The 17,841-nt window shown below is 40.3% G+C and overlaps 1 protein-coding gene across 1 annotated transcript in view; it reads left to right on the plus strand.

Moving 5' to 3' along the window:
- SPATS2L (spermatogenesis associated, serine-rich 2-like) overlaps nucleotides 1–17,841 on the plus strand; it is a 192,465-nt gene that overhangs the window by 82,196 nt on the left and 92,428 nt on the right. The window contains exon 3 of the mRNA XM_010861269.1: nucleotides 6,802–6,862. Within this exon, the coding sequence (XP_010859571.1) occupies nucleotides 6,824–6,862 (39 nt within the window). The 5' untranslated portion in view covers nucleotides 6,802–6,823. The remainder of the gene's footprint in view (nucleotides 1–6,801; nucleotides 6,863–17,841) is intronic.

The following is a 17,841-nucleotide window of genomic DNA, read 5'->3' on the forward strand; positions in this document are numbered from 1 at the left end:
GAGACGTGGGTTCGATCCCTGGGGAAGGGAATGGCTACCCACTCCATTATTCCTGCCTGGAAAATCCCATGGACAGAGGAACCTGGCAGGCTACAGTCATGGGGTTGCAAAGAGTCAAATACAACTGAGCGATACCATGAGATATACATGTTAATAAGCATGTGTTTGTTTTTCTCATATTAATCTGTCTTTTATTATGGGGGTCCCAACTAAGAACTCAAAGGGTAAGAGGGAAATTACTTTTCCTTTCCTAGAACTCCATCCTCTTTTTCTGCAGCTGGAGACCTGAGGCCCTCATGCTATACTCTGACAACCTAGAACCTCTGCTCAGATGTTCCACCAGGACGAATGGTGGCCCCATAGATAAATTTGCAGCCTCTCCCTAGATCTCTATCAAAACTCACCTGTCCTGTCTCCCATTCTCTCAGAGCACCACTCTCTGCGAAGGGCCAAATGATGGCAGTAGAGAATGAAATAAACTAACGTATGAAGTCACTCTTTCTCCAGGAGATGATAGCATGCCATAAGCTAAGTAAGAGTGTAGCTATCTCTTAAGAGATTTTCCCAGCTTAGGCTTTGACACTCTGGTAGATCATGGGGTGCTCTGTTTTGACTGAGAGGCTTTCTGCTACTTTTCCAGTCACGTCATATAATTGATTTCCTCCCCACAAGATCAGGGCTTGAAAGGTGGCGCTAGTGATAAAAGAACCCTCCTGCTAATGCTGGAGACATGATACTCCTGTTCAATCCCTGGTTGGGAAAGATCCCCTGGAGGAGGGCATGGCAACCCACTGCAGTATTCTTGCCTGGAGACTCTCATGGACAGAGGAGCCTGGTAGGCTACGGTCCACAGGGTCACAACAGAGTCAGACACGACTGAAATGACCTAGCATTTAGCACCACAAGATCAGCCCTGATTCTTCCTCTCTGAGGCAGCCACAAGATGACGTCTCAAGATCTATGTGATCCCAACACTGTCAAGGCTGTACAAAAGTTGGCTACAGAGACACTTTAATTACTTTAATTTAGAAAGATGTAGTAGTTAAACATTAGACCATGGAATGTCGTGGCGCCTCTGGGCAGCATCATAGAACCAGGAAGCAGCTTGTTGGCCAACGGCCCACTAAATGCAGCTTCTAACACTCTCATCAGAGGCAGAAGCTGAAGGAAAACAGCCATCTCTTTATAATAGGTACATTCCCGCCCATTCCCATGCGAGTTTCGTGGTTCGCTCTGCAGTCTGTGTGCCCTGTGAATGTATAATACAAGGCATACATCACATCCCTGCCTCACTGGAGAAGGCAGTGACTGGGACTGGTTTTATTCTCCTCGCAGAGTTCTTCCTGCAGTTCATATACGCTCCGTGACTTGTTTGTGACGGTTTTAAAGTGTTTCCAGCACAGTGGCTCTGGGCCCCAGAGTCACAATGCCTGTGTCTTGAGTCCTGGCCCTGTCACTTACCATGCACCCAGGGTTAGTCACTGAACCTCTGTTGCTCAGCCTTCATGTGTATGAAATGGGGATAATCAGTTTCTACTTTATAGGGGTATAAGGGTTAAATGGATAAATTCATGTCAAGCACTAAGGAGAGTGCCTGGCACAATATTAGTGCTCCATATTTATTGCTATTATTATAATTAGTATGTTGGTGAAATGACCATTCCCTAACAAGGTAATTGGTAGGAAACCACCCCTAAGCCCCCACACCCTGTTTATCTGTCTAGGCTTCTGGAGAGTCTGTTGTGTGTAGTGGCTGGGATCAAAGAGGCCCATTCTTAATATTCCCAGGCGGCAGATCTCACAGTTTAGTCTCTGTGGGTCTGAATGCCCTGGAGGGCTGGTTGGAGCACTGACCACTGTACCCACTCCCAAAGCTTCTGATCCAGTCCTTCTGGAAATGGGCTGAGAATTTACATTTCTAACAAGTTCTCAGATGCTGTTCCTCTGGGAAGCCCACTCAAAGAACCACTGCTCCAGGACACCAGCTTCTAGCAGATGTAAGCCACATAGGCCGTGTAAATTTTCCTAGTAGTCACAGTAAAAAAAGTGAAAAGAAATGGGTGAAGTTAAATTTTAATAATGTTTTATTTAACTCAACACATCCAATATTATCATTTCAACACACGATTGACATAAATTAGTATTGAGACAGCTTACATTCCTTTTCTTTAGCATGCCTTTGAAATCCAGGAAGTATTTTACAGGACATTCCAGTTCAGACCAGCCCGCATTCAAATCTGGCTTTGCAAGTAAATGACATGAGTAAGTTTCTTTTTTCTGACCTCCACCCTCCCATACCAACTGACATTCTCTATTAGGTTTTTATAAATCATGGGAGGACTTTGCATAAATGACCTTGAAAAAATTGTTAAAATGATTATTTAAGTTTTTTTTTTCTTATGTATTTCCTCTGCCTCTAAATTCCATTCCAGAAAAGTAATAGGATACCTGAGAACAGGAAAGTCAGTCTAAGAGTAGTAATAGGTTTCAGAGAAACAAAAGTGAAACTTTTATTACTGCCTACGAAGTGAAACAAGCGAAAACAGAGATTGGGCTTCCCTGGTGGCTCAGATGGTAAAGAATCCACCTACAAGGCAGAAGACCCCGGTTTGATCAGAGTCAGGAGATACCCTGGAAAGGAGAATTGGCTACTCACTCCAGTATTCTTGTCTGGAGAATTCCATGGACAGAAGAGCCTGGTGGGCTATAGTCCATGCAGTCACAAAGAGTAAGACATGCCTGAGCAACTAACACCTTCTTTTACACTCTTAACTTTTTATAATTTATATGATTGCATGAGATATATTAATATATATGTAATATCTTTTTCAATTGTTCAGGTTGTTGTATGTATTAACCTTCTCTGAATTATATTAATTAGAAATGATGAAACAAACATATGTTCCAGAATTTATACTCTTCAGGTTTATTTTTCATAAAGAATATTTCTCTTTTTTACAAACTAGTAGATTTTCTGACTAGCATTAATGCATATTAAGTAAGATTTTCGCGTAAGTAAGTTCAGTTTGATATAACTTTGTACATGAAGTGATTGGTGGTAACTATAGTTGTGCATTATTAATTTTACACTGGAGAAGTATACAGATGATATATTGGTGATAAACAGTGAAATTCTTTCCTTTGGGACTGATATCTCTCCTAATAAGTTTTTGACTATGGAACATGCATCTAGACTGAGGTAAGAGATTAATCTGAGGTTTCATAAATAAAATTTCAACAGTTTCCTTGATCTTTATTTTTCTCTGGGCTATATGTAAAATTGAAAGCCAAAGTATAAAATTACAGGAAAAAAAATTTCAAACATTCCTAAGCTGTTGAAATGTTGTTCCAGGATCAGGACTTGTGTTTCTGTGTTTGTGGATTTGAATAGTTAGGCCTCAGTCATTGCTGTGTTCTAAGAGCAATTTTAAGTGATAACTGGATTAGAAACCAGGTTCTTTCCCAAGAAGTCAGAGTGTGGGATCACGGTACCTTTCTTTTGGATTTAAAACTCTGAGATCAAGCTATGTTACTGATAGACCATCAAGGGTGGTGACCAAGTGTGGTGAGAGGGGAGGAAATAGGAGATCTGTTGGCCCCAGACTTCTGTCTCTCACTCACAGCATCCATGGCTTCTCAGGTTAACCCAAAGGATCTGCAGCTTTGAGGGATGGAGTTTCAAGTTGCTGAACTCTGGACCTGTCATTTAGGAGGAGGTGCCAAGATATGGTTTCTTAGAGGAAAAGTTCCTTAACTATTCAAATTAAACAAGTCATATTCAGGGGATCTGACTGTCCAGATACAGTTCATAACAGAGAACAGAATCCCAGAAAACAGGGGCATAGCACAATTTCATTTTCAGAGGAGCGAGGGGGTCAGAGGAAAGGCAGTGAACACATGATGCTGTGCCAGGGTGAGGCGTGCTTCAGAGTATTCCGGGCAGGCTATTGCCAAGCCCAGGTGTGGACACTCAGCAAGGACCTTTGACAATGAAGATCAGCCTTGTCCTCGTTGTCATCTTTATTAATGAAACCCAATTTAACTATCTAAACTCTTAATTCTAACCACTTAAACTCTTAATTCTTTAAGGCAAACCAGATTTACTTTCTATTTATATTGAAATCTTTCCTCTAGTTTCCATAAGTGGAGCTGTAGCTGATTTTTCAGTCTCTCTGTTACACACCAACCAGTGGAGAGCCTTGGCATGCAGAGGCCATTAGAGTCCAGCTGGAAGGGATTGCCTGTAGAGGCAGCCCTTCATGCAGGGGGAAAAAGAAAAAAAGAGCATAAAATAGACAAAGAACAGCTCCCTAGAAATTATTTTTATCTTATTTTCCCATCTGAGGAACCTGTAATAGCCCCATTCTACCCTCACAGCCAGCATTTTCCTCCCCACCGCAAAATAATATTGTAATTAATCTTACTGGCATCACAACCAAAGAAGAGTCTTCCTTGACTTAGACGCTGAGGTCAATGAGAAAGGGAATTGCCAAGGAAATTGTGTATTTCTGTGAATCTAGCTCACCATTCCATACTGCCAGTTACTCAGATCTCAGAAATTTTCTGTGCTCCATGGAATTCCTCCCTGATTCTTCTGTAGATTACAACACTCCGGCTTTAGAAAATGCTGCACACTCAAATCTTAGACATCAAAGCAAAACAAAAACAAAAACCTTTTCTATCAGATTTCACACCTCTTTAATGGCAGGAGTAGAAGTGTCTGGAAGACTTAGCTAATCTAGTCTAATGAGAGGAATTGTGGCTCAGATCCATCCTGACAAACAGCCCCAAGTCCTCCTGTATCCTTTGAGCCTTCCTTACTCCATTGTTGCAGCCTGGGTCTCTTTCACTACCTCCCCCATCCTCGTTCTCTCTCACACATACATATACTATCACATGCAGAAAAATCCATGTGTAAGCCGTGTATGTTTGCATAATGCCAGAACCTCCATTTGAATAAGAAAATCAACCATTCATATGTCTTCAGATATGATGCTTATTGACCATCTTGCAGGCACTGTGGTAACTCATCAAAGGTTTCACATCTATGGCTTGTTAAAAAAAAAAAACGCCTGATATTTGTCCTTATACTTCACATACCATCTCTATTCACTGTTATGGATAATCAGAAAATAATCCTATTGTCTTTTACTAGTAACTCTCAGGGGCAAAAGTACATGAGAATGAAATTCAGACATTATTTGCCAGCTAGCATTATTTACTTTCTCCCTTATGCCAAGGCAGAGGATACAGGATTTACCATTTGGAAGAGTTAGTGAAATGGGAGGTGTATCCAGTGGGATGGGCACTCTTTGCAGAGTATATGGAAAGGAGCTGTCTCTCTGGTGATTGAGTGTGCAGGGTCTCCCCCACCAAAGTGCCCAAATTCATGTGTTAGTGGCAGTATCATTTGGAAGCTTGTAAAAATAAAATTTTACTGTTTCTAACATTAATATTTAATAATAGATAGTAGTATATGGATTCTTATTTGAATGGTGATAAGGTTACATATTGCCAAGCTCAATAGAAGGTAATGGATCTGAATTTATGCTTTATTTAAGACCTAAGCTTAAAAGAAAATGCTGGGGAGAAATCAGAATTTTTGCAAGTTAAACCTTGAAATGTATCAAATCTAGATACACTCTTGGTTTTTCTAGCTTGGAGGTAAGCTATTTTGTTTCACTTATTTATTTGTCTTGGTGTGATCTTAGTTCCCCAATCAAGGATTGAACCTGTGGCCACATTGGAAGCATGGAGTCTTAACCACTGGATCATTAGGGAAGTCTCCTAGATATACTCTTTGTAGCAAAAGTCAAAGAATATAAGAAAGAGCTTCAGTGGTTCTTGATTGACAAAAAGCAAATAGAAAGTAAATCTGGGTTGACAAAACATGCAAATGGATAGTATATTGATATCTTGGCCTATCTAGCTGCTAATTTCTGCACCAATCTGTTTGTCCATTGTAAGTCATTTGTGCTCAATTTCAGAAAGAGATTGAAACTATAGAAGACTTACAGTCTATCTTCTTTAATAATAGCAAAAGATTTAGACCAGATGAGAAGGTAATGCCACAGCTAGATATTAAGAATAAAGATCTTCTCATAGTGGGCCACTTCTCAAAGAAGATTGGATACCAAAGGCTTAAAACCTAAAGAACTTTAGGAAACAATGATTATGGGCAGTTTTAAGAGTGCCTCTGAGACTAGAGATCATGAATTTATAGTCATTAAAATATGGTAACGGTATATATGTATAGATTGAGAGGGATATTTCTATACTGATAAGTGAAAATGCAAGTTTTAAAACTGCTATGTGTTTTTTACGTTTTAACCTGAAACCATTTCTCCTGTTTCTTCCTGGAGCGTTTTGGTATAGTTACATACATGCAAGAAAGACTCAGTCAGTGTTTGCTATGTTGAGATTGAGAAACACCGAAGCAGTAGAGATTATGACGACAGTGCTTAGTTAAAATAGGTACGCTTTTCCTCCTCTCACAGTTTTTTGACCACCATTCTTTTACATAATAAGGAACACAGATTAGGTGCATACCCATCTGATTTTGTCATTCTCTGTGTCAGTACAGTATGAATAAAAGATTTCAGGTTGTCATCTGGAATTATTGTAACATGCTTTTAGACCATATCTAAGACAAGTGCTTAGCTTGAAAGTATTTTTATATTCTAAATTGGTATTTATGATTATGGCGAAATGAAATTGTTTACTATATTGGAAGAGAGCGTAAAAATAACACATTGAGAAATCAATTTTAAAAGTTAATCTTTTTTTTTTCCTTCTTGGTAGGGCTTATTCCACTAGAAGCAAGATGGCCGAACTCAATACTCATGTGAATGTCAAGGAAAAGGTAGGATATAATTATATATTGGTTTGCAGAAACTCCAAACTGGATAATGTAGTCTCTGGCTAGTAAAAAACTCAATTATAATGGAACAAGAGGAAAAATGGTTTCGGGGCCGGGGGGGGGGGCGGGTGGTGAGGGATACATAATAAGTTTGACACCGGAGAAAACCATTCCACACAATCATAAGTAGCATGTACGCCTATTACATTCATTTCCTCATTTAGTCTTGACTATAACCCCATGTAGTTATTTTCATTTTACAGAGGAGGGAATTGAGACGCAGAGAAGGTAAGTGCTTTGCCTAAGTTCACATAGCTACAGTGCCATTCTACAGTTGATACTCTTACCCACCACGCTGGGTTCCATCTAAACGCAAGGGTATTATGTTACATCTCCAAAAACAGCCTCATAGGTTTATCCAAAGTCTTACCTCATGGTCATGCTGGGTGGCCTTTACAGTTTCTTTCAACACAGAGTTCAAGAGTCTGAAAATCCCCCCCCCCTCTATTTGATGGAGGCTGATGATATCAGAGTCCTTCCAAATCTTGTCCTCCTCTGTGACTTTCCTCCACTTCGGGTCACAACCCCTCACCTGCCGAATCTGCTCCTTGCACTGTTAGCTCTTTAACGATCATAAACTGTAGATCACAGGAAATTATGGAGATCAGTTTGTCCAAACCACTCATCTGCCCTAGGGGAAATGAGGCCCTTCCAGAGGTTTGTCCATGGTTGCACAGCAGAGTGGAGGAGCCTCCTCTGGAACTCCCTCCAGCTTTCTACATGGCTGGCTGCCTCCCACCTCCACTAGGCTGTGAACTGCTTGAAGGCAGGAGTTTGTCTTTCATCTCTTTGTATCCTCCTAGTACCTCAAATACTGAATGAACAACGAGAGAAGTAACACCGCTGGAATCCTTAGTAATTTTGCCTTCATTTAGCTGAGAAGTATCAGATACCTACTTCGACCTCCACACTGTTCTAGATGCCCGCAATGTGGCACTGAATGTGTAGATGAGGTTCCTGCTCCCATGGAGCTTGCTTTTTAGGGCAGGGAAACAGAGAGTAAACACAAGAACAAGTAAATGAATGCGATCGTTTCAGATAATGATGTTACGATGAGAAAAATACAGCAGGGTGGCACAGGTAGGTGGCTACTTAGGTGGGCTTGGTCAGAGCAGCTCTCTCAGAGGAGGTGATGCAAGCTGAGATAAAGAAAACAGGAAAGGAACATGGTGCAATGATCCAAGGGCAGAGTGTTCCAGGTAGAAAAGCAAAAGCAGATGCCTGAGGAGGACTAAAGTTCATAGTGTTTGAAGAGCAAGTGGGCAAGTGGCTGGTTGACCACAGTGCGGTAGGCAGAGGAATGGTGATGGGAGATGAGATCAGAGAGCAGGGCATGAACCAGTATTGGTAGAATTTTGGCTCCTCACCTGTGTGTTCCTCAATCTCCACAGCATCCATGAGTGGAAGCCAGGGGTCCACAAAGCTGGATGAGAAAAGATGAATTTTCATCTTTATTCATATCTGAATGAAATTTAAAATTTCCTTCAATCATGAATATAGGCAAGGGAGAAAAACAACCCACAGGAGTAGCTGGAGTACCTCTGACTTTCACAACTAGAAATCACAAATATCTTCATATCAGATTACATTTGTTACAGATATCTTAAAATGCTATTTGTTCATCTCTATTGCAAAATTGGAGCTTCCCCAGTGGCTCAGCAGTAAAGAACCTGCCTGCAGTGCAGGAGCCACAGGAGACAAGGGTTCCATCCTTGGGTCAGGAAGATCCTCTGGAGAAGGGCATGGCAACCCACTCCAGGAATACCTGCCTGGAGAATCCCATGGACAGAGGAGCCTTGTGGGCTATAGTCTGTAGGGTTGCAAAGAGTCAGCCACAACTGAAGCGACTTAGCACACACTGTAGAATTACTGTAGTTACAGAACTTGCCACCCTATTGTGTTATTTGATGTTGACAGAGAAGCACATATATATTACTGTAGCATAAACTTTTTATTAATGTCAACGTTATTTCAATATGAGTGATTTACTCTGTAATCCTATGTACTTTAGTTAAATATTATCCTGAGAAGGACCCCCAAGGCTTTACCAGACTGTCATAGGGGTTCTGTGCCCCCCAAAATTTAGAACTTGACATAGAAACATGTAGGGTTTTATTCAAAGGGCAAAAGTAGCCACTGAAAGGAATTAAGCAGGAACATGACCTGATATGGTATATTTTTCAAAGCTCCCCCAGCTTTGCCAGCTGTGGTTTGTTGTTGTTCAGTCGCTCAGTCGTGTCTGACTTTTTGTGACTCCATGGATAGCAGCATGCCAGGCTTCCCTGTCCTTCACCATCCCCCAGAGCTTGCTCAAACTCATATCCATTGAGTCGGTGATGCCATCCAATCATCTCATCCTCTGTCGTCCCCTTCTCCTCCTACCTTCAGTCTTTCCCAGCACCAGGAAAAGTTATTTAATATGAAGATCTATAAACAAGTACTACTTGTTTGATGAAGATACAAAGGCTTGAGATAAAGTGATTTGGTCAAAGTCAGACTTTCAAGGAATGTGAAAGAGCAAGGATTTAAACTCAGCTCTGTCTGGTTCTGGTTCTTCCTCGTGCTCTTTCCTCTACACTGGTTCTGGTTCTTTCTCTTGCTCTTTCCTCTACATTACCGCTCCCCAGAGTTTTCTACCAGAATAACCCGAGAGCACAGAAGAACAAACCTCCTACTTGGGGACATGGTCAACACCAACTTCCACATAGAATTTCTTTGGGATCTTCTGTGTTATCTTAAAAATGGGTGCAAATTTTTTATCTATTGTATTCCATAATATATTGCCTATATTATATTAATACAGAACTGTGTTCACTTATTGACCGCTGAGTGAAAAGTGGCAGAAGTCTGTGCCCTTTTATATTGTGGCTTCATATTCTCCGTGACTCCCAGTCATACCCTCAGGCAAGAATGTGTTCCCAGTTGGAGAAGCTGAGTTTGCCACCACAGTGCTGACCAGATATTGGCCCCTTTCAAATGTCTGTTGATGGATGGGCTGAACAGCTCTTAAAGTTGGATTATGAGAAGGAAAAGCACTTTAAAGAATCAGTCATAATAATTGATTCCCTACAAAACATGGCCAGTGGACAGACCACTATGGTAGGCTCAGCAGATAGAGTGTCTTATTCAAAATAGAGGTAGTGTCGAGCCAAAATGTGGAAGGAGGCTGATCCATCATCTCACAGACCATAGAGGTTCAGTGTGAATGCTCCATGCATTGGCTTAACCGCCACATTCATCTGCTTGTCCTGACCAACGTCACATGTATGTATGAAGATTAGCAGTAGATGGTGTTTTTGCTGTTGCATTTCAGTAACTTATCAAAGTGTTGGCATTATTTTGAAAGAGGGTGATGTTTAAGTTGTAAATATTATTCATCTGCATGACAATGAAAGTAGAGCTCTTCTAACTCAGTTAGTAAATTCCATCTTCCCATATCAAAAGGTTAATAGATTTCTTAGCTCAATAAAATAAATCATAATAAACAACTGAAAATTCTGATCATTTGTAATTTCACATTGATTTATTTTTGCACTTTTATTTCCTTTAGTTATTAGCTTTTATGGCCTTTTTATGATTAGTTTGTTTCCCAATCTGTCACACAGCAGTGACATTTCAGTTCTGAAGATTAAGAATAATAACAACTGTTATGTCTTACATTATAAATTATAAGCTCTTAGGAGATGTGAGAACAAATCTGTGTGGTGTGTTTATACACTATCTAGTCAAGCACTGTGGGAAGTTAAATACTTAGTTAAAGTCTTGCAGTGAGATAATTTCCTCAGTTATCTCTGGTGCGTTCACTCTTGGATGAAGTGGAAAGGAAGAGGTGAGAGCATCATTTCTGTCCTCATGCAGCTTTTAATCCAAAGACATAACTTCAGGTCTCATATCCAAGACAATTGGCATTTGCAATTGACACTCTTTGTGATTGGGTTATGACTGAAAGGATTTAAATTGGAAATATTCTTTTTAAAAATTATTTATTTATTTATTCATTTTATTCTGGGATGTGTTGGGTCTTAGGTGTGCCCACGGTCTCTGTAGTTGTGGAGCTTAACCCCTTGGCATGTGGGATCTTAGTTCCCTGACCAGGGATTAAACCCATGTCCTCTGCAATGGAAGGTGGATTCTTAACCGCTGGACCACCAGGAAAGTTCTGGAAATAGTCTTGAAGTCAGAGTTTAATGTCCTTAGTGTGACATCCACTGTCTGTGTGAGCTGACCCTGTCTGTTTTTCCACCTTTATCTGTAGCCATTTCTCCACTCCCACTTCAGTGCAGCTATCCTGACCATGAGTGTTTCTGCCTCCAGGCCTTTGCAAAGATAGTTTCCTCTCTCTGGGATGTCCTCCCCAGGGACCCTCACTCACTACCCTTTAGGAATCCTTTCAGGTACCTCCTTTCTCTGCCCGCCGGCCCTTCTACTGTTCTCCTTTGTGCTTCAGTGGGGTTCTCTGCCTTCTGCCCCTGTATTGTGATGCTTAGTGGTCTGTCTTCCCAAGTGAGATTGTGTGCTGCTTGGGGGCAGGCACGGGGCCCTTCTTGTCTTCATATTCTTAGTGTTGACACATAGCTGACCCCAATGTGAGTTAAATAAATGAATGGATGACAAATGAATGAACCTGCCTGCTTGAATTGTTAACGTTCTTTATAGACAAATTTCCCATTCACAATATTTTGCAAAACCTCAAGCGTTCTTGAAAATTGAAATGTAGGTTAATGGAAATGTCATCTCATTTTAGTACTTACTTTTCTATTAAATAAAGCAAGTTTTAAATCGCTTCTAAAAACAAGCTTAGGTTACTTAGGTTGATTCCCTGTGGTTCTGTAGAAAAGCAGCATCTTTATGAGACAGTTATCAAATACAGGTGGTCTCAGGTAGGTTTCAGTGATAACAAATGAGGTCCTTTGGTGAGTAACCAGTCTTATCTCACTGTACTGTTTCCAAAAAATAGGAAGAATATTTCACTTTGTTAAAGAAAGATACCAGAACAAAATCTTCAGGCTAATCAGGTATCTCATGTGCATGCTCAGTTGCATCCAAATCATTGTAACCCCATGGACTGTAGCCTACCAGGCTCCTCTGTCCATGGAATTGTCCAGGCAAGAATACTGGAGTGGGTTGCCATTTCCTACTCCAGGGGATCTTCCTAACCCAGGGATCAAACCTGTGTTGCCTGGATTCTTTACCACTGTGCCACCTGGGGAACCCAATCAGGGATCTTATATTTAGGGCCAATTCACTTTTTACAGCTCTTTACTAACTAATGCCTTTAAAAAATAAAAAAAGAAGAAGAAGAAAAAGAAATTTAACACTAGAAACTCATAGATGAGTTAAAGATAGGGCTCAGTGGTGACTATTACATTATTTCTCACATGAAGCACTAGGGTACCAAACTAAATTGATTTATAAAGTTTTAGATGTAATTCTCATCTGACTAAGGAAAGATTATTGCAACTGGCATCCACAAAATAACATTTTTAGTTAGATATTTTCATGCATTATTATAAATCAGTTTAAATAGAATACAATTCAGCAGTACAATTTGGTGATGGAAAGCCAAGAAGATCCTTGTTTGTAAAATAGGATTACAGATGGAGTTACAAAATAATATTTGCTGAATGTACAGTTTTGATCTGATAAAAAATCCCAACCAAAAGTGATCCTTAAGCCACAGAGAAAGCAAGTATGCTCGGGAAGTAATCTCCAGCCAGGTAAAGTCATGGAAGGAGAGTGGAGATTGGAAGCAGAAGCAGAGATTATTACCTCTCCCCAGTTACTAGTTGAGTGGTCTGGAGCAAGTCACTTGACTTTTCTGGGCCTCAGTTTCCTGATCTGTAGGTTAGACATGAAAATAAAACCTACCTGACAAAGTCATCAAATCCGATAATAAATGTACGGCAGCTTTATAAGCTCTTAATCCTATGAACTATAGAGCATCCGGGGGAGCTCATCAGTGTATTTTATTATTTTAAAAAAAGGAAAAAGAGCTTATTAAAAAGGAGTTCATGTTTTTGTTTGGAACTCAAAGTATAATTCACACAGAAATGAGATCAGAAAGAAAACATAATAAAAATCCCAAATGAGAAAAAGAACATAAAACTGGACTTGACTTTTTCAAACTTTTATAGCTATTGCTGAGCCTCACAAAAAATAAGTGAGACTAGAAAATATGATGATATGGAAATGGGGAATTGCTTTGTCTACAATATCCTTGCTGCAATGTGTCACTTATTGTGAACAGCTTTTTGAGCTGTTAAAGTTATAGAGGTAAATTGGGTTGTAAACAATAATCATACAGACTCATTAAAATGGAGGAGGAGGACTAGATAAGAGGAGAGGAGCCTTTGGTCCACAGTGGGCACAGGGAGGGGTCGTCTCCACCATCGTGCTGGTGCCTCACGTAGACTCTGTGTCCTGGAGTCTGTCCTCAATAGGAGGGCAGATGTTCCATTTCATTTTATTTTTTCCTAAAACTGTCTTGATCTGTGTTTTACAAAGTACTGAAATATTGTTCAAGTCTTTACGTGGAGGAGTGAAAGTGTGAAAGTGTTAGTCACTCAGTCGTGTCCAAATCTTTGTGACCCCATGGACTGTACCCCACCAGGCTCCTCTGTCCATGGGATTCTCCAGGCAAGAATACTGGAGTAGGTTGCCATTCCCTTCTCCAGAGGATCTTCCCTACCCAGGGATCGAAGCCTGGTCTCCTGCATTACAGGCAGATTCTTTACTGTGGAGGAGTATTGTCAGAAAAACCCAAGAGTTTGATTAAAGAGATTTTAGCAGGATCAGAGAAAGTACAGAAAAGACCCATCATCATGCATCTTTAAAATATTAACTCCATTTAATAGGGAACTCATTTCATGGGATGTGGACAAGTTTTAATGATATGCAGTTGTTTTTAAAGATCAAACAATGCAAGCATTGGAGCAAATTTTTATTTCAACCTTTTGTAATAGTGTTTAGGTCAGTTTAGCCCAGTCCTTGGATTCAGGCAGCAACAACACAAGCCACACACACAGCTTTTAGGTTTCACCATGAATAGGTTCTTGTCATCATTTTCTCATAGGAAAGGGTCATTAAATTTCCCTTTCAAAGAAAGGAGAAACATTGACAGTAGTTATTGCCTAATGCTTATGTACAGAACTGCTGTTATTGTTGCTTGGCAACTAGAAGAGATTTGACAAGGAGTCTAAAGGAACTGAATGAATAAATGGAAATGTCACCATCGGTTTCCGGGGATAAGAAGAAATTTACTATTGTAGGATTAGCATCACATTGCTTTTTTCCAAGCTACACAATCGGAATTCAGTGTTTCTGTTCTGTTTCTCCTGCCCCTCACCTCCTTCCAGCCTTTCATCATAGCCCCTTTTGCACCATGGCTGAGAGGTAGATACAAGATAGATGGTTAATGCTAAACGATACAAGAGCATGTAAAAATTAAAACCTTTGGTGACAGGAATAAAAGTTACCTCTATTGGCAATCCCTTGGAATTTACGGGGACTTTACCAATATTCTAGTTATTTTTCACACACACACAAAATGATAAAGTTGTGATGGTTTCTTCTCTTCTGACCTTGAGCATTAAAAATCTGTCCAGATAGATTAAATAGGTAGGTAGGTAGATTGATTGAGTCAGCGTTTAACAGCATACTGCTTGTATTATTGTTAAAACCACTTTTTCTCTGAGATTTATCCCCAACTTGATTACAAGCCTCTTATAAGCACAAATGGACTTTTAATTTATTTGTGTACTCAGTAGCTTCTATAGTAGTAATATCATAGAATTTATGCCCCCCAAATATTTGTTAATCGCTATTGAGCTAAATAACTGAGCCAAGATTCTGTAACGGTGATTCTCAGGCAGCAGGAAGAAAGGAAAAGCAAGTGGAGCGTGCCTCCCTGTTGTTGGGGCAAGCCTTAGAATGTCAGTAAGAAAAAGATGGGAAAAGGCATATTAGAAAAGGCATATTTGTGTTCGTTTGAGTCATCCAAAAGCAGAAGCCAAGGTGGGATTACGTGAGTAAGAGATTTCTTGGGGTGGGAAGCAGGTTAGGCAGGTGCTTGTAAAAGAGCAGTAGGGGCAGGCAGGGAGAATTTATAGACTGCCACGCATGCCGGTCCACTATTGTTGAAAGAAGAAGGAGAAGACAAGAAAACAGGGTAGGAAGAGTCTCCCTGGGCAGTGAGTGCAGTTCTGAGGAAGTTTGTGCAGGTGGATGAGGCATCCTCAGACCCCAGCTAGAGGACTCCCGAAAACCCTCATCCTGTAATGAACTTCCGCGAGTACCCTGCCACCTACCTGAGGCATCGTATGGTGCATCCAGGTGGAGTGTGACTTGCGTGCTTGGGTGGGGAGAGCATAGCTTGGGTGGACCCAGAGGGATGGTAGCTGGGCCGTCGGTCACCTCTGTTTCCCGCAAAGGGCTATTTTTGAGAGGATAACACAATTTTAGATTTACAAAGGAAACTGAAATAACTACTTTGGAATTGAATCATGTAAGAGAAAAGCATGAGATTTATATGCTTATTGAAAAGAATCCATAAAACATTTGAGAGCCTCTGTTAATTAGTAAGTTAAAATACAGTTACTAGAATTTCCTTTCCTTTAGCAGATGAGCCATACTGCCACTAGCATAGGGAGTCTTCATGACTTCTAGGGAAGGGATGATTTAGGAGTCTCATTTTCTATTCAAGTATACTCTAACCACATTTAAGGAAACAAAGGAACACATTAATTTTACTGAAAAATTGTGTGTCCTTTGGTACATTGGGCTTTAGTATCCTTATCTGCCAAATGAGGACTCTCCTTCATGTGGAGGAGCTCCAAAATCCTTTCCAGCTCTAATAATGGATGAATCCATGGACTTTCTCACCTCATAAGCACCATAAAAGACAGAAAAGGGGATTGTACCATGGGTCAAAGAACCTGTTTGCAGCCTTGGTCCTGATATAAATCAGTGGCCTCCACTGGAGCACACTACACAACCTCTCTGGGTTTCCTGGGTGGCTCAGCTGATAAAGAATCTGCCTGCAATGCAGGAGATCCCAGTTCGATTCTTGGGTCGGGAAGTTCCCCTGGAGAAGGGATAGGCTATCCACTCCAGTATTCTTGGGCTTCCCTGGTGGCTCAGAGGTTAAAGCGTCTGCCTGCATTATGGGAGACCTGGGTTCGATCCCTGGGTCAGGAAGATTCCACTGGAGAAGGAAATGGCAACCCACTCCAGTATTCTTGCCTGGAGAATCCCGTGGATGGAGGAGCCTGGTGGGCTACAGTCCATGGGGTCACAAAGAGTTGGACACAACTGAGTGACTTAACTCTCTTTCAAGCTACATGTATGGTTCACTTGTGTGGCATGTCTGATAACTGTCTACAGATCCTTCAAAACTCTGCTGCTCATTTTTTTTTTTTTCCTAATTGGAGTATCATTGCTTCATAGTGTTGTATTAGTTTCTACTGTACAGCAAAATGAATCAGCTTCATGTATACATATATTGCCTCTTTCTGGGATTTCCTTCACATTTAGATCATCACAGAGCTTTGAGTAGAGCTCCCTGTAATATGCAGTTGACTCTCATTAATTATCTATTTTATACGTAGTAGTGAATATGTCTGTTGCTCAGTTCCTGAAGATAATTATCCATAAAAATGTACTGAAATGATGATTGAAGAGCCATGATACACTTTAAAGTTAACGTTTTTCTTTCTTTTATTGTAGTGAGAGCATTTAACAGGAGATTACTCTTTGAGCGTTCACTACAATGTTGTTAATCTAGCAGTGTTGCCCAGCAGATCTCTAGAACTTAATCAGCTTGCGTAACTGAAATTTTCTACCCACTGAACAGCAGCTCCCCATTTTCTTTCCCCCATTCCCTAGCAACCACTGTTCTTCCTCTCTGCTTCTATGAGTTTGACTGTGTTAACACGATACCTCATGTAAGTGGAATCATGCAGTATTTGTCCTGTTTCCGACTTATTTCATTGAACATAATGTCCTCATGGTTTATCCACACTGTTGCATATAACAGGATTTCCTTCTTTTTAAAGGCTGAATAGTATTCCTCTGTATGTATATATCATATTTTCTTTACCTACTCATCCATCAGTGGATGTCTGTTTGTTGTTTTTTTTCCCAGTTTTTCCAATCTATTTTTAAATTTAATTTTACATTGGAATATAGTCACTTTAAAATGTTGTGTTAGTTTCATAAGTAAAGTGATTCAGTTATACATATACATATAACCATTTTTTTCCAGATTCTTTTTCCATGTAAGTTTTTATTGACTCAGACTGAAATTGTAGCTATTTGACTAAGGCTGAATCCACAAATTAGTTTTAACTCTTTTTATCACTTTTAGAGAAAAAGCAAACAAAATCATTGGGAAAACAACATCTGGCCAGACAGATTATCATTTTTACTGATGTTTAAATCAGCATACCTTCTTAAAATTGGTCAAATCTGTTAAAGTCTAAAAAAAAAAAAAAGTATGTGGGTGAACAAATACACTTCCCCTAAAGAAAGGGCATGTTCCTGGTTTCCATGGTGGTGAGATGGTGTCCATCCTTCATGCCACAGTGAAGAAATAGCCAATAATTTATTTTGGGGGGCTCCAAAATCACTGCAGATGGTGACTGTAGCCATGAAATTAAAAGACACTTACTCCTTGGAAGGAAAGTTATGACCAACCTAGATAGCATATTCAAAAGCAGAGACATTACTTTGCCAACAAAGGTCCGTCTAGTCAAGGCTATGGTTTTTCCTGTGGTCATGTATGGATGTGAGAGTTGGACTGTGAAGAAGGCTGAGTGCCGAAGAATTGATGCTTTTGAACTATGGTGTTGGAGAACTCTTGAGAGTCCCTTGGACTGCAAGGAGATCCAACCAGTCAATCCTAAAGGAAATCAGCCTGAATATTC

Source organism: Bison bison, unplaced genomic scaffold, assembly GCF_000754665.1.
Source record: "Bison bison bison isolate TAMUID 2011002044 unplaced genomic scaffold, Bison_UMD1.0 scf7180017864471, whole genome shotgun sequence".
In the NCBI taxonomy this organism is placed as follows: domain Eukaryota; kingdom Metazoa; phylum Chordata; class Mammalia; order Artiodactyla; family Bovidae; genus Bison; species Bison bison.